The sequence below is a fragment of the Camelus ferus genome, chromosome 1, assembly GCF_009834535.1.
Source record: "Camelus ferus isolate YT-003-E chromosome 1, BCGSAC_Cfer_1.0, whole genome shotgun sequence".
Lineage (NCBI taxonomy): Eukaryota > Metazoa > Chordata > Mammalia > Artiodactyla > Camelidae > Camelus > Camelus ferus.
In genome coordinates this window covers 58,746,145-58,768,884 of record NC_045696.1, presented here as the reverse complement: position 1 = coordinate 58,768,884, position 22,740 = coordinate 58,746,145, and the positions used below count along the sequence as shown (strand labels likewise).

Genomic DNA, 22,740 nt, shown 5'->3' with positions numbered 1-22,740 from the left:
GGCCCTCAGCCTCCTCGACCCAGAGATGGTAAGCAAAGCAGGTACCACGGAGGGCTGGGTGCAAATCCAGCCTTGGTCCTGTAAGCCCTGGCTTGGCAGAGCCCCCAGACACTGCCCAGACCACTCCCAGAAGAGGCTTGCACAAGGGCAAGGACAAGTTCCGGAATGCTAGACCACCCGCATGTGGCGACAGTAATGTCGGTGGCTCCCTGAGGCTTGTCATCAAGGAGCAGCATGTTGCCCTCTAGGGTGCTTGGCGTTGGTGGCAGCTGCTCGCATTTCCAACCTGGAGCTCCGGGAAAGGCAGAAGGGAGGGGACAGGAAGAGAGCCAACCCTCGGCTAAGGACCATGTAATCAGCCAGGCTGCAGACCAGGAAGAGAGACCAAGTGAGAAGCAATGCACTGGGCTGGGCTGGAGGGGCACATGCAGTAGTCAGGGGTTTGACTCATAGCTCAACCACTTCTCCACTGGATGGCTTTGGACAAGCTGCGTATCTTCGCTTTATTTCTGGTTCCCCATCCATGAAATGACCTTCCACCGGGCACAGAGGTCATGAGAATCGGCAGTGCCATATGCAGCGTCTGGCACATGGTAGGTGCCCCATAAATGGAACCATTATTACTATCAGGGTGATAGGGTCCTTAGAGAAAGAGAAAGATTGAAAGCTAATTTGTCTGTTTTGTTTTGTAAATTTCACTGTTTTGTGTATACACACACACACACACACACACATTTAAAGGTGCGTGGATCATAAGCATACCGCAAAACAAAAATTCACAATGTGAACACATGTGGGTAACCAGAATCCCAATCAAGAAACCAAATGTGACCAACACTCCAGAACCCCTTTTCGTGTTCCCTTCCAGTTCCTATCCACCTGCAAGGACACCCACTATGCTAACTTCCAAGATGCTGCTTTTGTGCTTTATTTAAATGGAAACACACGGAATGCCCTGTTTTGTATCGGCCTTGTTTGGCTCCACGCCGTGCCTGGTTTTCACCCCTGCTGCTGCATGTGATTGTGGGTTGTGGGTTCTCGTTGCTCCGTAGTGTTCCACTGTGTGAATGTGCTCCAGCCTGTGTGTTCGTTCTCCTGCTGATGGGCTGTCTTCAGTTTGGGGCTCTTAAAAATAATGGTGCTGTGACCGTTCTCACGCCGGTTTCTTATTTGGTGGATTTAGGGTGGGATTACTGGGTCAGAGGGCATCTGCACTTACAGCTCTGGTAGGTGCCGCCCCACAGTTCTTCCGGCGTGTTGTATGAACGCGTGCCTCCGCTAGCAGTGAACAGGGAGCTCTCCTCGTTCTGCATCCTTGCGCTCACTTGGTGTTGTCACGCTTTTCCTTTTCAGTCATTCTGGTTGGTGTGAAGCGGTGATTTTAATCGTGATCTAATTGTGATTTTAATTTGCGTCCACTTGATGAGTAGTGAGGACTACAGATGACTCTTCCTGTGTTTACTGGATATTGAATATGAATCTAAGTACTTTAATTTCTGTCCTTGATGGGGCTGCTCTAGAGGATCGACACCCACCCCGCCTTCCACCGCCCCTGCACATTGGGGGTTTTGGATTTCACACGTCAGTAAAATGTGAGGTTTAGCCACAGAACTGCAGACTGGTTCAAGCAGCCCCACCCCCCTTGAAGCAGGCCTTACAGCTCCAGGTGCGCACATGACCCTCCCGCTGCCAGGCAGGTGTGCTGGCGTGAGATCGGGAAGGCAGAGGATGGCCAAGCATGCGCTTTTGCTGTTTCTCCTGGTTAGCCCGGAGACAAAGACGTTTGCATCTCCTGAGGCCAGTGGCTTCCCTACATCCCAGATTCCTGATCATGGCGGAGACAGCCGAGCCCCTGGCAGGCCAGTTCTTCGGAGAGGTGCTCCCAGAAGCCCCACCTCTCTCTGCTCCACCAGCCCTTCCAATGATTTTATAAAGTCCTAAATCCCTGTGTTAAATTCTTTTCTGCTTAAAGTCGCTGGAGCAATTGCTCTACCTGCAATTAAACCCCGACTGGTACATTGTGGTACCCTGGTATTGCCATTTCACAGAAGCAAAGATATTTTAAGGCCAGAAGATAGGAAGAATATAATCCTAAAATAAAAGGACAGTCTTCCTAAATTGCAGTAAATCAATCCCATGAAAAGCCCATTTTACTCTTCTCATTTTGCCAGTGGAAATTTTAGCATTAGTGGGCTCTAAGGGAAGAAGTGAGTTTAGAAGGGGAATTAAAAGGGAAAACATAAAGAGTGGCTCCTGAAATGGGACGTGAGGAAGTGGGGGATTATTGGGCTGCCGTTTATTGGCTATTTAACCATAGTACCAGGAGTAATGTGGCCTCGGTATCAGCAATACCGTGAACTTATTTAAAATGCCACAAATAATAGTACTTCTATGGATTCTTTCACTCTGACCCAGAGCTGAGGTTCAAGGAAAGCGTTTGATGATGAGAGTGTTGGGCATGAGGCACCGCAGCTGTGCCTCAGATTATAATTTGAATGATCATTAGTTATATTGGGTAGTAATTTGGTATGATAAACAGCGACAACTGGATGCAGGGGAAACGACTCCTGAGAGGAGAGAGAGGAGCCGGCGGGGCAGCCCAGGCAGTGATGAGGTTTGTGGGTCTTTGGGATCCAGGAGGGTCTGTCTGCCACCCTTGCTCTGCTCAGCTCTAAAGGCTTCAGGGTTGAAGCCTGGCTGGGGAAGGAAGTCTCAGTGCTAAAAGCTGGGCACAGGCTCTGGTAATAGGGGCTCAAGCTGGGGATGGGGTGAGGGGTAACTCCTGGTGCTGCCAGCAGAGTCTGGCTGGTTGGGACGAGGAGAGGGACAGATGCTACCGTGATGAAACTCCAGAGATGCAAGTGCAGCATCATCTTTTGGCCCAGCGATGTGCAGTGATGCTTTCTTTCTCTTTCTCTCCTTCCCCTTTTTAATGGTTTATAACGGAAATTTTCAAATGTACACAAAAGTAGAGGGTATAGTACCACGAAGCCCCCGTGGACCCATCACCCAGTGACAACAGTCATCAACTCATCGGCCCAGTGATTTTTTTAAGCTGTTTTTAGCCTCCAGTTCTCTGCTCTTTATGTATGTGCAGCTGAATGAAATCATGAAATATTTACTTATGTTTTTTCCCCTATCCTTTCCTCCCATTCAAGCAGATGTTAGGAGAATGAGCAATACCCAGGAGAACTTAAAGGGTTTGCAAGGGAGGGAAAAGTGGGAGAGGGAATCTGCATTCGTTTGCTAGGGCTGCAACAAAATACTGCAAGATACTGAATGGCTTAAACAACAGAAACGTATCGTCTCACAGCTCTGGAGGCTGGAGGTCTGAGATCAAGGTGTCAGCAGTGCTGGTTCTTTCTGAGGGCTGTGAGGGAATTCTTTGTTCCAGGCCTCTCTTCCTGGCTTGCAGATGGCTGTCTTCTCTCTGTGTCTTCACACTGTCCTCCCTCTGTGCTTACCTGTGTCCAGATTTCCTCTTCTCTTAAGGACACCAGTCATGTTGGATTAGGGCCCACCCAAATGGCCTCATTGTAACTTGACTAGCTCTGTAAAGACCTCATCTCCAAATAAGGTCACATTCTGAGGTACTGGTGGTTAGGACTCCAATGTATCTTTTTAGGGTGGACACAGTTCAATCCATAACAGGGACTAGCTGGCATAGACTGAATGAATGTCTTAAAGAAACACAAAAGGGAATTCCCCCAGGCTGGGAAGGGTTTTCCAGGCTGGAGGGTGGACTAGAGAAAACAGTAGAAGAGAAAGGCAGAGGGGACACTGGTCAGCTCCCAAAGGGCACCCATGTCCCAGGAGTGGCACAGGATCAGCAGGGACAGCTGGACCCACAGAGACCACTGGACAGAAACGTGGCTTCTTAGTGGACCCCCATGACCCAGAAATAAGGCATCGTCTGAGAGAAGAACTCTAAGAACATTTGAGGTGAGTATTTCATCCAGCTTCTGGGAATGGGCCATGGGAGTCAGAAATTAATTTAGAAATTTAGAAAATAGAGGAGTTGATATTTTCTGCACATCCTGAGTTTGTCAACTGAGTTATATCTGCCAAACATAAAACAGATAAAAGCAGGGCTGTTCTAGGTGGAGCTCACCCCCAACCCTGGTTCCCCTTGCAGTGTCCCAAGGCAATCCAAGGAGTCACAGAGTTCCAGGGAACTCGATTTGAAAACACTTAGGGTCCCCCTCCCCTTATCGAGCAAACCAGGACAGAGAGGCTCAGAAGAGGAGAACACCTGCCCGTGGGCAGGCACAAGGCAGGTTATCAGCGGAGCTGGACTAGAAACCAGGGCTCCTGATTTCTGCTGGGACACTTTCGTTGGCTTCCTCAAAGGTCTCCCAGGGAGGCAGATGCTGTATCTTCACTCCATAACCAGGGGCTGCCCAGTGAGAGGTCTCTCTGCACAGCAGACGGCTGGTCCCAGAGCCATCTTGGAGTGGGCTGGAACCACTTCTTGGGACCTTGTCAGGTTTTTGTTGTTTTGTTTTACCATCCTTATAGATGAGCAGTGTCCTCTGTTCTTTTGACATGTCCTCATTAATCTTTGAGGGCATCTTTGCTTCCTAGCTCAACAAGGTGTTCCAGGTTTACTGTGTCCTTTCCCTACCCCAGGGAATTATCCCTGGAGTAAGCCACTCATCCCTGGTTCTAAGTTGAATTTTACTAGAAATTTCACAAGAGGACGGTTTGGGAAATTATGATGTGTTGAGAAGAAAATACCATTAAAAAGGTACTTCTGTAATGTAGATCTGATTAGCCTACAATTAAATCATTCCCCACATAGTGAGGTAATTCCCATATGCAGAAATGGCTGAGACCTTCCTCCTTGAACTTGTCCCCAGCATCTCTTAATACATTCCTTTCTGCTTCAATTAGTTGGAATGAATTCAGTTCTCTGTAATTAACCCTATCTTCTGATGATACCTGATTAATAACAGGATGGTGGCAAGCAATAGACTCTCAAGGAAAGGAGAATCAGGTTGGGTATCTGATCTGGTGGGATTCAAAGGCAATAGTGATCCTACTAACATTAGGAGATAGTATTCTGGTAGTCCACATCACTCTGTGGCAGTACCTATCACCTGTGGTCACCTAGGATGAAGGTAAGGCTTTGGAGGACAGAGCTGCTGATGAGATAAGCCATTGCAATGAGAATAGGGAATATAAAACCTGGGGAGTGTGCTGGCTGCTTCAAACTACACAGAGTGTTTAAAGAAAGAAATAACAACCTCAAGGGTTTTTTCTGCCTTTAAAAAATACCTTTATATATAATATGACATGTCAGTCTTACCTCAATTTAAAAAATAGCTTATTGTCAATATAGTTGTGTATATTGACATACAATAAATTGCATATATTTGATTTACACAATTTTGTTTTGACTGCTTTATATGTTTTGACATATACATGTATACACACACACACACACACACACACACACACGAACCTGTGAAATCATCACCACAATCAAGACAATGAACATCAATTATCCCCACCTCCTGCCTGGCCCAAGTTTTCCTTTCCATCAGTCTCTCCTCTTCTTCGCCTCCCTGCCATTCCCAGGCAACCACGGAGCTGCTTTCTATTCACTTACAGATTAGTTTGCATTTTCTAGAATTTTTTATAAATCTCTTTTGTCTGGCTTTTTCCACTCAGGGTAATTATTATAATCGTCTTGAGGTTTATTCATGTTGTTGAATGTATCAATAGTTCATCCCTTTTTATTACTGAGTAGTGTTCCATTACGTGGACTTACCAAATTTGTTTATCTAGTCACTTGTTAATGGATATTTGGGATGTTTTTAGTTGTGAATAAAGTTGCTATGAATATTAGCATAAAGGTCTTTGTGTGGACACATGCTTATACACTTTCATTTTTCTTGGGTAAATACCTAGGAGTGAAGTTGATGGATTATACTGTATGCATGTGCTTAACTTTTTAAGAAACTGCGGAGCTATTTGACTGGGGTTGTACCATTTCACATTTCCACCAGCAGTGTATGAGCGTTCCAATTGCTCCATATCCTGTGCAACAGCTTGGTATGGTCGCTCTTTAATTTTAGCCATTCTCATGGTTGGTGGTGGCATCTCACAGTGATTTTTAATTTGCTTCTCCCTGATGACTCAGGATGTTGAGCCTCTTTTCATGTCCTTATGTGTTAACCATATATTTTCACCCATTTTTGGTGAAATATCTGTTTAAATCTTTTACCCATTTTTATTGGGATGTTCGCTCATTAATCTAGCTTTTATTTCTTTTTAGATGCTGCCTACAAATCCTTTGTCAGATATGTTTATCTGCAAATAACTTCTTCCAGTCTGTGGTGTGTCTTTTCATTCATTTAATAATGTCTTTTGAAGAGTTCTTAATTTTGGTAAACTCCAATCTACCAAAAAAATTTTCAAATAATTTGAAAAATAATGAATTGTACTTTTGGTGTTATGGCAAAGAAATCTCTGTAATCCATGGTCACAAAGATTTTCACCTGTGTACCCGTCTTACAATTTTAAGTCTTACATTTAGGTCTATGATAAATTTCGAGTTAATATTTTGTGTATATGGTGTGAGTTGGGGTGGGCAAACTCTTTCTTAAAGGATCAGATAGTAAAGATTTTAGGCTTTGTGGGCCATCTGATCTCGGTCATTACTACTTAGCTCTCCATGTAGTGCAAAAGCAGCTGAGACAAAAATAAATGAATGTGGTTGTGTTTCAATAAAACTTTATTTCTAAGAACAGGCAGTGGCCACATTTGGTCCACTGACCAGAGTTTGCTGATGCCCTCTTTAAATCCTCACATATCACTAAAACTCCCTGAGCACCACAAGCAGCCCGATCCATCCCTGTCTGTTGAATCTGCTCCTGCTTTGCTTAGTGACCTCACCTTGGGTAGGTAAGAGAATGGCAATTTTTCTTATTCACCACCCCTACATTTCTTCATTGCTTGCAGAACTATAAGCAATGAAGCATCTTCTTGTATGCCCCAGCAGGCCAAGTATGAAGGCTGACTCAGGAAGAGCTGTCTACATGCCAGAATCTCAGGTGGACAAAGCAAACTGTTAGGTCATTCAGCTTCTTTATCCTTTCTGCCTGCTTTGGGCTGACAATGAAAGTCAAGAGTAGGTCAAATTCTGCCCCTAATGCTGTGTGGTATTAAGTCCCCCTACTTCTGTCTTCCTCTGCCTCCTCACCTGTGTGGGGATGGGGAGGTGGAGGGGAGTGTAGAGTTCTACTACTCTCATTGTTACTGAGTTGATAAGAATAAGACAACACATTTCTTACCTATCTGGTTCCCTCTCTACCAGACAATTCCAAAGCTGCCTTCTCCTTGAATAGCTTTTAAAGACCGCTTTCTTTCTTTTTAAAAGCACTATACAAATGCAAGGTATTGTGACCATTCTCTCTTTTTAAGTAATTCTAGAAAGCCCAGCCCCAGGATTTCACAATCTGTCACTGTCCCTCGGTGCCTCTGCCTGTTGCCAGGGAAAGAGATTATCCTGGCTTGGGGAAGGTCAGCCAGCCCCAGCACGATCGCTAACACGGCTTGGCTTACCACCCCCAATCACAGATTCACAGTCAGTGATACAGAGACTGGACAAAACCACTCCAAGGCCAAGCAGAGTGGCCAGTGAGAGGAAAAACAACACTCAGCTCCACTCGAGCTCCTCACAGACCACTCTAATCACCACCCACGCCTGCAGGAGGGCGCAGCTCTCCAGTCTGCCTGGCAGACAGGCTGTAGTCTGTCAGAATCCTGAAAGAGGGAATCTTTGAGAACAGAGACCTCATCTGCATGGCCCTGGGGGCCCTGCTTTGAACACAGCAGAGATGAAAGAGTAGATCTCCCAGACTACTAGATGAGCTGGTACACACGCAGCACAGACATAAAAATACTTATCCACAGTCATCTATAAATGTATGCAAGAGCCTGAGACCCAGAGAAGTACCTTATTCCATGTTCACCTCTTAAATGAACATCTGGATTTATTAAGAATGAATTTATTAATTTGCTATTATTAAGAATGACTCCCATTTTACTTAAGGATGAATACTTTGAAAAGGAATTTCACATCATTGTCCAGGATCCTCATAACAAGTCATCAAGACAGGTAGGAGAGCAGTTACCCTTACCAGGGACTGCAGTTCAGAGAGGTAGAGTGACTTGTTAGATGTCACACAGCTGGGAAGTGGTAGAGCTGGCGTAGAACCTCCAGGTGTTCTAACTCCAAGTTTAGCATTCTTCCCCTCAATCCTTCTCTGTGTTGAGTGGAAAGGCTGTTTTCTCATCAGGTGGGATGTCTGAGTAAGGAAGCAGAAGGAGGAAAAGAAAGAGATGAGCTAAGTGATGCCCAATGCCAGTTGAATTGGGTAATCTGAGATAAGCGATGGGACCATAAAACCTCTGAAGCATATAGGGGAGCTGGCCTCTGACTCTTTCTCTCCCACACTCAATAAAGAGGTTGTGGTCTCAGAGTGTGTGTGTGTGTGTGTGTGTGTGTGTGTGTGTGTGTGTGTGTGTAGTCATGCAAGAAGGTATCCACATGGTGGAGGAAAGCCTGGCTTTAACTACCAAAGCTGAGGTTCAATGATGCTGCTTTCCAAGAAGTTTGCCTTTGACTTTTCTAATGAAAAATTAATCGGCATTTACTTGCTGCTGTCTTTAATTATATTTGCTAAAGACAAGTGTCTGCCAACCAGCATGGCTCTGGCTATCTTCCGTGCTGGATCTGCTCTCAGCAAACCTCATTGATTTGGGAGGAGAAAGGATGCCATTCTGCCTGAGCAGTTGAAGAGGCAGAAGCATCACGGGGGTGGAAATTGTATCACATTTTCTGCTAATAGATCCCTACTCCCTGGCATTCTCCTGACAGAGAAGCTGAGTCAAACGTGACTTATCTGAGTATGGATTCTAAACCTGTGGGTTGAGGACCCCAAAGGACAAAGGAGATTCTGAGAGAGGACCACTAAACCTCGTCTGTAGGTATAATAAAGTGCTCCTCTACAAATATAGAACTATTTTTCTAGAAGCATAGATACTACTGGGATTAGTAAAGTATTATTTACTAAATGAAAAGCAATGGCTAAATTTATAATAGCTTTTTACCATTATGTATTTTCTTAACTAAAGGTATATATACCACGTTGAAGTCCTTGAAAGAGTTTTACCCTAAAAATGAGCCTTCATACACGAAAAGACTAGGAACTTAAAAGTAGGGTATTCCTTCTACAACGGAAGCAGGATTACTGAAGGAATGGTCTTTTCAGACCCCATTGTCCCCCATTTTAAAATAGCTTTATTAAGATACCATTTACATTCCATAAAGTTCATCCATTTAAAAGTGTGAAATTCAGTGTTTTTTAGTATATTTAGAGTTGTGGAACCATCACCACAATCTTAGAACAACTTTCACCATCCCATTGTATTCATTAGCAACTAATTCCCATCTCTCCCACCCATTCCTTCACCCTGATCTCTTTTCTGTTTATCTATAGATTTGCCTCTTTTGGATATTTCATATAAATAGGATCATACAATATGCGGTCTTTAGTGAATAGAGGAATGTTTTGAATCCTCAAAACTCCATCCAGTTGTTGTATATCCAACTCCTACACATACTTACATCCCCTTCTCACGGCTCCCAGAAACCTCTCCTGCTCCCCCAGCCCACACAAATATTTTCTCCTATTAGTTCACAGCCTCTTGTTTGTTCAAGAAGTGCTGGGTGTAAGCTGCGTGGCCCATGTCTGAAGCCATTGCGCTGTTCTCTAGCTCTTTCTGTTATTTCCTCACCTCTGACTTCTTGGGGGTGGCATTTTGCTGGCTCCCTCACTCAGCTGTGTCCAGCATTGTATTCTGCTTGAAATAGGTAATCAGTTTATGTGTGTTGAAAGAATAAATGACTCATGGGGATGTTCCCATACTTTTAGGAGAAAAAGGAGTCAGGAGAAATTGCAAGAAAGCAAAATCAAGAACAAAGATAAAGCGTGGAATGGGGGCACTAGAGTGTAAAGGGTGGGCAGCTGCCCACTGCCTGTGACCTCGTGACTGGAGGACATTAAGAGGCCCTGGGCTACAAAGGGTCTCCCATTACCTCCAATTGTGACCGAAAGAACATATTAGTCACTGCTTCAGCTAAAGGCATTAACCGCCTCCATTAAAATGCAAATGTCAACACCTGGGAGAGTGGCAGATCGTGCTATTATCAGCCATTTCCACCTCAGCTACAATCTGAGCTCTCTGAATGTTTCTTGTTCCCTGAGGCACGAAGGTCTGGTGATGAGTGTAGGGTCTGGAAAAATGTAGGGCCCAGTTCCCTCTGGCCAGTTGCAAACTTTTTATCATCCTTGATTTCCAAGCCAAGGAAGTCAGAGATCAAGAGTAAGACAACTGATGTCCTTGGTTCTCTGTCAGAGCTCCCGGTGGGGGACAGGCTGGAGTACAGGATGACTCCCAGTGGCTAAGACACTGGACCCTGAGCCTCCATGGTAGACCTACCCTCAAGACACACAATGCTCCATCCTGTTAGCTGCTCTCACTTGGGAGTAGCAGTAAGTTCCTCAAAGGAAAGGTAAGTCATCTAGTTTGAGGCATGAGACTTGCTTTCAAAATGCAAATATCCAGGGGAGGTTGACACACCTTTGGGAACTGGATGATCTTTAAGATTCTTTCATCCTCCAGAGAGCCAAGGATTCTTAAGAGTTCTTTAATTCCTTCTGAAGAACTCGTTACAGGGCAGGACTCTCATAGACAGTAGGCCAAGTTCATATTTGATGCCCATTCCTAACTGGCTTTCATTTTTGCCCTCTTCCTTCCCATTCCTGGGCACTTGTGCCCTTTTCTGGTAACATTTGCCTTGGGAAATGCTCAGTGGTCCCAAGTGTTCTCTCCTTCCTCTCCCTAACTCATCCCTACTCCTGAACAGCAAGCATCTATTCTCTCAGTGCCCCCAAACTTGGTTGGGCATTAGAGGGGGAAGCCTGCTGATTAAACTCATCTACAGTAACTTCATAATTACTGGCAGTCCTGGCATTTGTCTTTCAATCTCCCAGTGGTGTCTGCATTCATTTTTTCAACCACTTTCTTGAAATTTAATTTATACACCATAAACTTCACCGTGTGGGATTAAAGTGTACAATTCAATGGTTTTTTAGTATATTTCTTGAGTTATGCAATCATCACATAATCTAGTTTTAGAACATTTTCATGACCCCCAAAAGAAAGTTTGTACCCATCAGCCATCACTCCCCATTCCTCCCCGTCTCCAGGCCTACACAACCACTCATCTACTTTCTGTCTCTAGATTTTCTGCATTTATTTTTAGGGAATGATTGTCATCCCAAAGCATGACTATCTAATGGTGGGATTTTAAGCATTGTGGGGGAAGGTACTTTTAGGTATGGGAGTATTACTGAGACCTACTTCTACAAATATTTCTAAACATTCTAAAATATTGATATTCTAATTTCCAAAATAGAAATATTCTTCCAAAAAGAAGCCTGGGGGGAATGAGGAATGAAGTCGAGGTACAAGGGGAAGATGGCTGGAGGGCAGGGGATGGGTCTCCCAAAGGGCTAGCTGTGCCCCACGGTGCAGTCACCTCACCTCTGCAAACCAAGTACTCACCTCAGAGAGAGAGACCTAAGGTGGTCCTTGGGTCAGCCCCATCTGATGACAACAGCCAGGAGCACATCCTGGAGTTGGCCTTCAAAACCTCTGCCTTTTGTTCCTGTGACACCCCCATCCCCTTTCTGGTTTTCCTCTGACCATTTGGACTCCTTTTCTACACAGAGGTTGACCCCTGGGCTTCTCTGTCAGCCCTTCACAGGTGTCCTCCAGCCAATGGCATCATTCCTATCACTACATCACCTCTGGGCTCCATCCATTCTGCTCTGCAGTAGCTTCCTGACTGGTCCCTAGGCCCTTGGATCTTGCTTTTCCAATCTAGTTACGACACTGCCAGAGTCTGCTCCCAAAACATAATGGCCCAGGACATTCCTGTCCCTCAGTTCAGAGACACTTCATTGTCTTTAAACTGAAGCCCACCCTCCTCCACATAGTGTTAGAGTCCATCCCTCCCTTCCATCTACACCCACGGTTGCCAGTCAGTCTCAGCACCCACCCCACTGATCAGACTCTATTCCCATCACTATTCTTCAGAGGTACCATTTGTTTATCTGACAGACAGCTAAGGGGCATCTTCTGTATGCCATGTATGGGGCACAAGAATGAGTAAGATACCAATTCTGCTTCAAGGGGTTCAGCAGACTGTGGAGACAATTCTGAAAACAAATCAAGATCATACAATGTGGCAAGTGCTCTGACAGAGATGAAAACAAGGTGTTCTGGGAGCTGAGGAGGAGGCAGTGCCTAATAGCCTGGGGGAGGTGGGCAGGGAAGGGGCATTCAAGTGGCATCACACAGGTACTATAAATTTTATTTGTGCTGGGTGTGTGCGTGAAAAGGGTGATGTACGCAGAGGTTTAAAGAGCAGTTCAGGGTGGGGAAGTGGTGGATGATGAAAGCTGGAAGGTAGGAAGAGGCAGTTTTGAGGACAGTTTTCGGTAGGGGTGAGACATGTATGATAAGATGCAGACAAAGTGGAGGACAGATGGGAAGGCAAGGAGGGAGAGTTAGTAACTGTCCAGGCAACGAGGAGGGAAGATCTGGGTGGAGGTAGGAGCCAGAGAGCGTGGAAGAAGAGACAGATATGAAAAGACAAAGGCATGGTGGCAGGACTCTGGGAACTGGGATAGGAGGGGTCACTACTCTAAGATCAGGGAGTCTGGGGGAATGGTAATTCCACTAGTGTCAAGAAAACAGTGAGGAGCAAGCTTCTTGAGAGATGACATTAGTTTTAGACAAATTGAATCTGGGATGCTGGTGAGTACCAAGGAGCCTCTGTGGGGAGCTCTCTGGTAGGCAGGGGTAAGCTTGAAGCTGGGAAGGGAAGCAGGGGCTGAAGATTCAGATTTCAGAAATACCTTAGCGAAAAAATATGTTTATCCTTTGGCCCAGCAATTCTACTTGTAGGGATTTCTCTTAAGGATCCAATTAAAGATGTGTGTGAAGATTTATCTACAAAAATGCTCCTTCTTCTTCTTTTTTTTATAATGGAGATACTGGGGATTGAACCCCAGACACTGTGCATGTTAAGCATGCACTCTACCACTGAGCTATACCCACTCCTCATTCCTTGTTTATAACAGTAAAAGAGTGGAAATTTTTTATAAACTGCTATGACAGGGAAAAATGACCAATAGTAGGAGATTGGTTAAATACATTATGCTATATTCACACAATGGAATTCTACTCAAAAAATAAAATGGATATTGTGGATGGATGTTAATTGGCATAAGAAAAACATCCACGGTATTTTGCTAAGTAGAAAAAAGCAGATCCTAAAATTGTTGGTAGAGTAAAAGTTCCATTTTTGGTTAAGAAAAAAATTCATATGTTAATAGTTCTTCCTAGGTGTTGTGATTATGAATGTGTTTTCTTTTATCTTTCTTTTTTCTAGTTTTTCCACATTTAATCATATATGGCTTTTGTTATGACAGTTGTTTAACATTTTTGAATAACATGAAAAGGAATGATCTAGGGAGAGCTCAGGGAATGAGAAGGGGATGGAGAATGGAACCCAGTCACCTTGATAGCTCAGGCCATCTGGCTTCTGTCCATGCAGCTGCCTGTCTGGGTGTCCCTGCATATTTGCTGCATGGCTATATGGTAAAGTACAAGGAGCAGACTGAACTTAGGTTTCATTCTGCTACAAACTGTGGACCTTGGGCAAACTAAGTCTCAGCTTTTCATCTTTATAGTGGGGAGAATAACATCTTCCACAAAATGGTCATATGACAATAAGATTCACATATAATTGTTGCTTAATAAATATTGGTCCATCCTCCTTTTCTTCTGGCTACTCCTTTTCTCCTGGCCCCAGATTCAACCTCTAGAGTCTTTTTGGCCCTTACAGTGGGAATTAATGCCTCCTCTCTCCCAACCCCCAAAATGCTCTGTTTGGCCCTCTGGTGAACACTGAATTATGCTCTGAACTGGAGTAAGTGGCTAGCTCCTCTCCCTCCTTGACTGTGAGTAGAGTTGGGTCACCCTCTATCCCTATAGCACCTAGCACAGTGCTTTGCACATATAGGGTGCTCTATGAATGTGGACTAATGGTGCTTTTTATGACTTCACTAATCATGGACTGATGGCTCAAACGCTGGACTACTCTAGGGTTAATTTATTTAGATCTCTTAGAATGTCTCTCCTCCCAGTTTGTAACTCTGGCAAGGTTTATTTTCCAATTTGCAAAGAGATGACCAACAGAGAAAGAAAGAGACGCTTGCCCGGACTTCAGAAGCTCTGTAGAGAGAGCTGGAGAAAGAGTAGTAAAGCAAAGGTTGTTTCTTCCTCCCCAGAGTAGAGATGTGGTGTTCTCACCTGTCCCAGTGTTAGACTGCCGCAACTTCCAGCAGGATAATTTGGGGGCAAGGGGAATTGGGCAGGTATATCATTCCACAGGCCTAGGTCCTCTTTGACATGAAGTAAAGTCCTCTCCACTCCTTCCTCTCTGTTGCTGGTCCTGTCCAGGAGTATCTGGTCCTTCTCAGCTCTCTCCCCCACCCCCACCCCCGCCCCTCTCCTGCGGGGGCTCCGTACCCTGCTCTGGTGTGCATCCTCTGGTTAATACCTTGCTAGGTAGGTAGCCAGCCTGGCACTGCCGAAATATCTTTCGGTTGTAAGTCCTTTGTGGCCCATGGCAAGTTGATTAGGCTCTGAAGCCTGTCTTCACATTTATAAACTGGGAATAAGCACACGTGCCCTGTCACAACCCAGGGTTATTGAGGGGAATCAAATGGGATTTTTTAAAAAAAGTATGAACGTGCAAAGAGCTCTTTACAAATGCCAAGTGTTCCTAGTGCTGTTTGCCGGATTCCTTCTCGGTAACTATCCACCAAAGCGTTCCTGTCCGCCCCGCCCTGGTCGCATCGGCCTCACCCACTGCATCTCCATCTTTTCCGTCACTGTCTTCCTGCGCCTCAGAGATCCTCGGTCTCTCCATCTCCCCCGTCCATTTTCGGGTCTGTCTCTCGGGCCCCTCCGGCCCTCCAGGGACTCTGGTCTTCCGCTCCCTGCGGCAGTGGCTGCCTGGGCGCCCCCAGCCCGGTGCGCCTTCCTTTGGCACAGCCGCCCGGCCAGAGAATCGCCCAATAAGAGCGCCGGACTCAAGCCTGACAGCTCAGGAAGCGGCCAATCGAGCCGGGCCCGGGAAGGGGGGCGCAGCGCGGGGGCTGAAGTTGGGTTGAATGGGGGGATGGGGATTAAAGGGGGATACAAAAGAGGGGAGCTAGGACTAGGGGCGCAGGAACCTAAGCTGGGGGCGGGGGAGGACCGCACGCCACCCAGGTCCGGAAAAGGGACCGCGGGCTGGACGCTGCTCCAGGAGCCAGGGAGGGAGGGGGCGCGGCGAGAATTTTAGGTGAGGAAGGGGAGCTGGGGACCCCACGACACCCGGCGCCTCACGAGGCCAGGCCTGAGGATGCCGGCGGGGTGCCGAGGCGGGGGCCGCGGCCCGGCCGGGGGCGGAGGCGGCTGCTCGCCTCTGTGAGCAGAGGCCGGAGAGACGCGGGGGGGGGGGGGGCGGGGAGGCAACGGGAGGAGGGGATGCGGAGGGCGCTCCGGCGGCGGCGGCGGCGGCGGCGGCTGCTAGCTAGAGAGAAGGGAGGAGCGGCGCGAGCGGCCGGAGCGGCGCAGGGCCCGAGGCGTGCATGGCGCGCCCGGGGCCCGACTCCCGCGGGCCCCCCCCGGAGCGCTCCCTGGGCGCAGCGGCTCTTGGGCCGGCCCTTCTTTGCCGGCCGAATCTGAGCCCCGGCCCTCGATCTCTGGATGCCTTGCTCGCCGTGAGAATCCCGCCTGCGTTGGGGTAGAACGGCGGCGGCGCTGTGCCGGATTTCGCCCTCCGCCTAGTCCTTCTGCAGCCGGCCGCGGTGGGCCAGCCGGCCGCGGTGGGCCCGCAGCCCGCGGCAAGGAGCCTGGGGCTTGCGGAGCCGGCGCGACAGCCCTCCTGGGCCAGCGAGTCCGGGCCAACCCCGCTCCGTTTTGGAAGAAGGGGGAGGCGAGAGGGGAAGGGCCGCGCTGCAGGAGCCGGTCCTCGCCCCCGCCCCCTGCGCGGACGCGCTGAAGGTTCGGCTCGGCTTTCGCGGGGGCCAAGCTCCCACTCTCGCCGCGGGAGGTGGGGGATGCGGGCGACAGCCCCCTTGGGCTCCAGGACCCTCCCCCCAGGGCTCCGGAGCTGTTGCTCCGCCCGCCGCCCCCTCCCCCGTCCTCTCCACCCTCCATCCCACCTCCCCACCCCTCGTAAGAAAATAATGCTGGCTGGCGCCCGCACCTCCCAGTCGCTCCCAGTCCGTCGCGAGGAAAGGGCGCCCGCTTGGTCTCCACGCCGGGACCCCTGCCGAGCCTCCCTAGCCGCCGTCTCGCCGCGTGTGCCGCTGGGCTCCGCTTAGACGGAATCTGCGAGCGCCGCGCCCGCGAATTGCCAGCCCCGGGGAGGCGCCGCCCGCAAGGACACCTCTCCGTCCCGCCTTGTCTGCAACTCCGGTCCTTCTCGAGCTCGACGCGAGCCAGGAGTCCGGACGTCCCTCTGCGCGCGGCGCAGCAGCTCGAGCAGTCCCCGCTGACCCAGCTCGGAGCCAACTCCATCTCGGACCTGGGACTCCTGACGCGAATTCTCAGACACTTCTCACTTCGGGGCTGTGCCTGCCTCCCGCTCGCCCTTCCGCTGTCCTCCCTCTCCGCTCAGGACGGGGGTGCCAAGATGCCCCGCTACTGCCCAGGGCCCGGGGCCGCCCCCGACGTGTGACCCCAGCCTGGTCCCCCTGCTCGGCCGTCCGCCCTCCCCTTGGAGACCCCCGGCCCGGCCCCCGGGGGAGGAGGAAGAAGACGACGAAGCCGAGGGGGGGATGTCCAGCTCCAAAAGCGTGAGCCCCCCGGGCTACGCGGCGCAGACAGTGGCGGCGCCGGCGTCCCGGGGAGGCCCAGAACACCGTTCGGCGTGGGGTGAGGCGGACTCCCGCGCCAATGGCTACCCCCACGCGCCCGGGGGTTCGGCCCGCGGGTCTGCCAAGAAACCCGGGGGAGCGGTGACCCCGCAGAAGCAGCAGCGCCTGGCCAGTCGCTGGCGTAGCGACGACGACGACGATCCTCCGCTGAGTGGAGACGACCCTCTGGTCGGGGGCTTCGGCTTCAGCTTCCGTTCCAAGTCGGCCTGGCAGGAGCGCGGCGGCGACGACTGCGGTCGCGGCAGCCGGAGGCAGCGACGGGGTGCGGCCAGCGGGGGCAGCACCCGGGCGCCCCCTGCGGGCGGCGGCGGCGGCTCCGCGGCGGCGGCCGCCGCAGCGGGCGGGACGGAGGTGCGGCCCCGCTCCGTGGAGCTAGGCCTGGAGGATCGGCGGGGCAAGGGCCGCGCGGCCGACGAGCTGGAGGCCGGTGCCGTCGAGGACGACGAAGAGTCTGGGGATGGCGGTAGCTCGGCAGGTTCGGGCTCGGCGCCCGGCGCGGTGCTGTCGCTGGGCGCTTGCTGCCTGGCACTGCTGCAGATATTCCGCTCCAAGAAGTTCCCGTCGGACAAGCTGGAGCGGCTGTACCAGCGCTACTTCTTCCGTCTGAACCAGAGCAGCCTCACTATGCTCATGGCTGTGCTGGTGCTCGTGTGCCTCGTCATGTTGGCCTTTCACGCTGCGCGGCCCCCGCTCCAGCTGCCCTACCTGGCCGTGCTGGTGGCCGCGGTGAGTGTGATCCTCGTCATGGCCGTGCTCTGCAACCGTGCCGCCTTCCACCAGGACCACATGGGCCTGGCCTGCTACGCGCTCATAGCCGTGGTGCTGGCCGTCCAGGTGGTGGGCCTCTTGCTGCCCCAGCCACGCAGCGCCTCCGAAGGCATCTGGTGGACCGTGTTCTTCATCTATACCATCTACACGCTCCTGCCTGTGCGCATGCGGGCCGCGGTACTCAGCGGGGTGCTTCTGTCTGCCCTCCACCTGGCCATTGCCCTGCGCACCAACGCCCAGGACCAGTTCTTGCTCAAGCAGGTAGGGCCCCACCTGGGCGCAGGGACTGGGGTGGGCAGGCCTCCACCTGACTCCAAAGAGAGGCAACCCATCTTCACCCTTTAAAGGGGTGAAAAAAGCCAGAGAGACATGGCTGTGTCAGCTATGCGGTGTCTTTCAGCCTTGGAACCCCCTCGGAGCCCTAGTATCTTCGTTTACAAAAAGAGTGCTCTTGTATTGTGTGTCTTAGCCATTATTGTGGGGATGCTAATGAGGAAGGAGGATTGGAGGAGAAAATCTATGGAGAGGTTCCCTTCTCTTCCTGTGCTTCTGTCCCAGTGTATAAAAGTCTCCTGACAAAAGTGGCCGGACCCTGTAGAATTCTCTCCCTCCTAAGAGCCACTGTTGGTTTGTTAACTCAGTCCTGGATAGAGGGTTGGGGAGGGGAGAACCTGGGTGCCCCTTACCCAGTCTTAGGGAGGAGAAATGTTAACCTTGCCAGTTGTCTGAGGCTGGGGGTTTGGGAACTGGAGATATCTCTGAACTTGAGGGAGGACTGACAAGTTTTTTTCATTTGCCAAAGTGCCCCAAGCCAAAAAGCTGCCTTCAGCAAAGGTGGAAGGAACCTCTGTAATGTGTGTGGTGACAGTCCGCCTCCTGGCCTGAACTGAAAGCTAGTGTTGGATGTCACGACCCTTTCCCGTGGGTGCTTCTAGTTATTGCTCGTAGTGGGGTTTGTTTTGTTTTGTTTTGTTTTTTAATCCCTCCTGGGACTGGTTTCGTGAGCCTTGAACAGTGGGCTCAGGAGGAAATAAAACTTCTGCCTAGTTAACTGGTGACTCCCCTAAAGATTTGTGGGAGAGATGTGTGCTGGCCATGGCGACCCTGGGTGAGACCAGCTCCTCTGACATGCACCCTTTCTCCCTTGTCTGCAGCTCCGTGGGCCTCATCCATTGGCCCCTGCTGAGCCTACTTGGTTGCAGTGCAGCTTGGCTGTGAGAGTCAAGGGGGCTCTTGCTGCAGGCTAGTCTCTTGATCATAGATCCCACTGTGCCCTCGACCTCTCTTAGGGCATCTGCATCCTCTAACAGAACCTCTCAATTGTATTCCATTGTCATTGCCTCCCTCCTTCCCACTTCTAGTGCCTTTCCTCAGACTTGGATCCTGTTGAGGACTGCATCTTCCTTGAGGGCTCTCCTGTGCCCCCTGGCTTCCTGGGTCTGGTACTCTCCCACAGGGACAGTGTGGGCTTCAGGGTGCTAGGCTCTAGCTGCACCTCCAAGGTGCTCTGTGACTGGGAGGGAGGGGACCTGCCACCTCTCTGGGCCCCAGCTTTCTTGTCTAGTAAATGAAAGCACTATGCATGCCCCTTCCAGTTCCAACCCCTCTGTCTGAAGCCTCACCTCCTGCAAGGAGTCCCATCTTTTATTCCAGCTATACTGGCTTCTCCCTCTAATGCATGGTCAACAATGGAGTCAGAGCCACAGATGGGGCGCTTACTTATTCTCCAGTGCCCATTGGTTTTGTTCCCCATCCAACGTAAGCTCCTTGGATGCAGGAATCCTGAGGTGTATGTGTTTTTCCTTCTCCACCCTCTCTCTTTTTCTAACACAAGTTAGGGGACTTAGTGGGAATTTAATTACTGCTTGCCAATTTAGTTGTGTTCCAATGAGTGAAGTAGGTGGGGTTATTGATACTAAGTTAATGTTTTTCTGATCTGGAATCAGAAGGAAAAAAAAATCTTTAGAGATGAGCTTTGAACTTGAGAGAGAAACCTATTGAGAACTGGTTTTAAAAAGTTAGGTACTATTGTTAGTGCTTATAAAAGCTCCAAATCTTTTGACCTGGGGACCCAGACTATCATATGAGTATTATATCTTTGGGGGTTATTCCTGGCTTGAATGGGAAGCAGGTTGCTAAGGTGGGTGTAGCTTTTCTGCAGAGGGAATGGCATGTCATCCACATGGAGCAGCAGAGATTTCCAGGATCATTCAGGGTATTTTCTGTACCAGACTTGGGACTCAGGGTCTGATTACAGCCCTAGGCAATCCAGGATGTGTGATTTCAGGAGATTGGAGTCAGATCCCAGGACAGGAGTGCTGGACCTGGGATACTCTGTCTCCATCTTAGCATGAAGATGCCATTGCAGCAACAGAGTGTCTAATTGACTTCCCCTTCTAGTTCCTCAGGCCATTTCCTCTCCCTTCTCTCCCCACCTCTAGCACCTCCCACTCCATGCTTCTTTTACCCATTGTGGTCTTCAGAACTTCCTTTGTTTGTAGGCTTTTGGGTGGGTTTGCACTTAACTTCCCATGACCTGCTGGGCTGAGTATAGCTGAGCTTGTTGGGAATGAGCCACCATCACAAACATTCTTTCTATTTGACTTGAGAGAAAACTGGATCTTTTTTCATTTGCGTTTGATTTACCTTTCTGATTATGTCTGATAAAAACCTTTGTCTTTCTTGAGCAAACCCTGCTGGATTGCGGGGAAGTATTAGTGGGACCATCCAGCGTGACCCACCGCCTCAGGCTGCCCTGGAGTGGCAGGTGTTGGAGGATGGCTTGTTCTTTTCTTTGATGAAGATGCACATCCAGGGAAATGGAGCCACAACGTGTGGTTTCTAATGCTGGAGCTTTGGGAATTTCCCTCCACAGTGCCTTGGATACATAGTAGGCCCTCAGGAAACTGTGTTGGCATTTTTTCACTTCCCCTGGGAGACCAGCCCCTTTGCTCCCACGGCCCAGATCTTCAACAAGATCAGTGTCTGATTTGGGTATTTTACTCTTCCCAAGTGCCTTTTATGTTTGGGGCTCTGCCTTTGCTCCAATTAGGAGGAGAAACATTTAGTATCTTATCAGTTGCCTCCTGATGGTTTTTACTTGAGGGAGCTGAGAGGCAAGGTGGGGCAGCCCTTTTTGGGGAATGATGTTTCTTCCTTTTGCTACATCTCTGCCTCTAGCTCTTCCTCTGGTATCCATCCCCCTCCCCTTGCTCTTTCTCTCTCATGTCCCTTCTCTTTCCTCCCCTTCCAGTCCCCTGTTGCTCTCTGCCCATCTCTCCTCTCCTCTGCCTGCCTGCTTTTCTGCTTTCCCATCTCTTACTCTCCATTTGCAGCCTCAGCCTTGCCTTCTGTGCTCGTCTCACTGTTGTCTCCTCAGCGGGGTACAGTAGGAGCGTCACAGGGTTGTTTTTTTCTCCTTCTTTGCCTGTTAGAAGTCCCTCTGCTACACCCATACCATAAATAACACTCGAGCATCTGCCAAACACATTCCTCACTTGTGTTAATAGGCTGCGATGATGCTGGAGCCTGTTGCTATGGCAACCTCATTTTTGTTTGACTGTATCCCACTCTGCTACATAAAGCCTCTACTTGCACTCACACACAAACAAGTACGTTCAGACAACTATTACATATGCTTGGGTATTAAAAGATTATTTTGGAAAAACCATCTTTGGTCTCCATGAGGGTGAGTGGTCATTTGGCCAAGGAGATGAGCATCTTCACTGTCCAGTGTTTCTCTAGGAGGTGATAATGGATGGGAGAGCTCTTTGAAAAGTAGAGTCCTGTTCACATGTGGGGTATTTTTGTTCTGCAGCCCCATTAAACGAGTTTGACGTGATTTCAGAAAAGAAGATTCTGACCCGATGTGGGTCCCTGTGAGCACAGGAGAGCTGTCAGAGGTGGCCCTTGCAGTGTGGGCCAACCTATCCCCACACAGCTATCTTCAGTTCCTTCCTCTCTTCCCCCTAATCCTTTTGGAGAAACTTGGTGATTTCCTGCATTTCGTCCTTTGTGCCTGTTTGAACCCGCAACTGTCATCAGTTGTTCCAGAGATCAGAAAGGCACAGGTGCTGTTTGCGTGATGTTCTGTGACTATAAGCACGTGTGAGTGTCTGTACTGAGGAGTCTGAGGATGGATGGGGATGGGGAAGCAAACCAAGAACCCACCATTGTGGCTGTGGAGGTTTGGGTGTGTGGGTCCATGCGTGGGTGTGTGTCTCTCCTGTAGGCTGGCCCCAGTGTGTTCATGCATGCATGTGTGTGTGTGTGCATGTGTGTATCTGTCTGTCGTGTGGGCTGGCCTCAGTGTGTATGTGCATCCGTGTGTGTGTGTGTGTGTGTGTAGCTATCTGTCTGTCCTGTGGGCCAGCCTGGGTGATGGAGGTGGTTTGCTTCCCCAGGGAAACCTTTGTGTTGCCTTTGAAAGGAGATCATCACGGCTGTTTATTCTTGGTTGGTGGCTGGCTTGCCATGGTCATTTCTCTTTCTGATTGTGGGCCTTGATCGACCTTCTGACCTTGATCTCTGGCTCACATGCCTCCCATTCCATAATGAGGCTGGGGGGCAGACTTGAGGGGTCAGCTCCCCTGGCCCTATGGAGTCCTACTCTTCCCTTTCAAAACCTCAAGTTGTTCACCATCTGGGGAGCCACACGGAGAGCCGCCTCCTTGCTCTGGACCATGGCCCAGAGGCCTGTGTGGTGGGTCATCGTGGCTGCCCCGTGTGTGCTACTGGCAGCTGCTGTCTCCCTGCCCGCCGGGGTGGTGTGGGAGAGGACACAATTCCACTCGATGCTGGGAATCGTCTGCCGCCAGTTACTTTCCCCATCACCCACACTTCTGAACGAGAGAAATGAGGCTGTAGTGAACTCCAGCAGCAGCAGCGGGCTGGG

General features: G+C 49.6%; 1 protein-coding gene and 1 long non-coding RNA gene across 5 annotated transcripts in view; one reads left to right on the top strand and one right to left on the bottom strand.

Annotated features, from left to right (window-relative positions):
- Window positions 1-5,261: 5,261 nt before the first annotated feature.
- On the bottom strand, window positions 5,262-15,093 carry LOC116663807. Its single transcript, XR_004320165.1, has 3 exons — window positions 14,677-15,093; window positions 14,458-14,599; window positions 5,262-8,315 (listed from the first exon to the last, which is right to left on the bottom strand). It is a non-coding gene; the product is annotated as an uncharacterized LOC116663807 (long non-coding RNA).
- Window positions 15,094-15,894: 801 nt separating this feature from the next.
- The window catches only part of ADCY5 (adenylate cyclase 5), a 142,737-nt gene continuing 135,891 nt past the window's right edge, over window positions 15,895-22,740 (top strand). For 3 of the 4 annotated variants that reach the window (XR_004320159.1, XR_004320156.1, XM_032480537.1), the window contains exon 1: window positions 15,895-18,107. Coding sequence is in view for 2 of the 4 variants with exons in the window: in XM_032480537.1 (XP_032336428.1) it covers window positions 16,980-18,107 (1,128 nt within the window). In the remaining 2 variants the exon portion in view is untranslated. The remainder of the gene's footprint in view (window positions 18,108-22,740) is intronic. The other variant, XM_032480539.1, reaches the window with a different exon arrangement.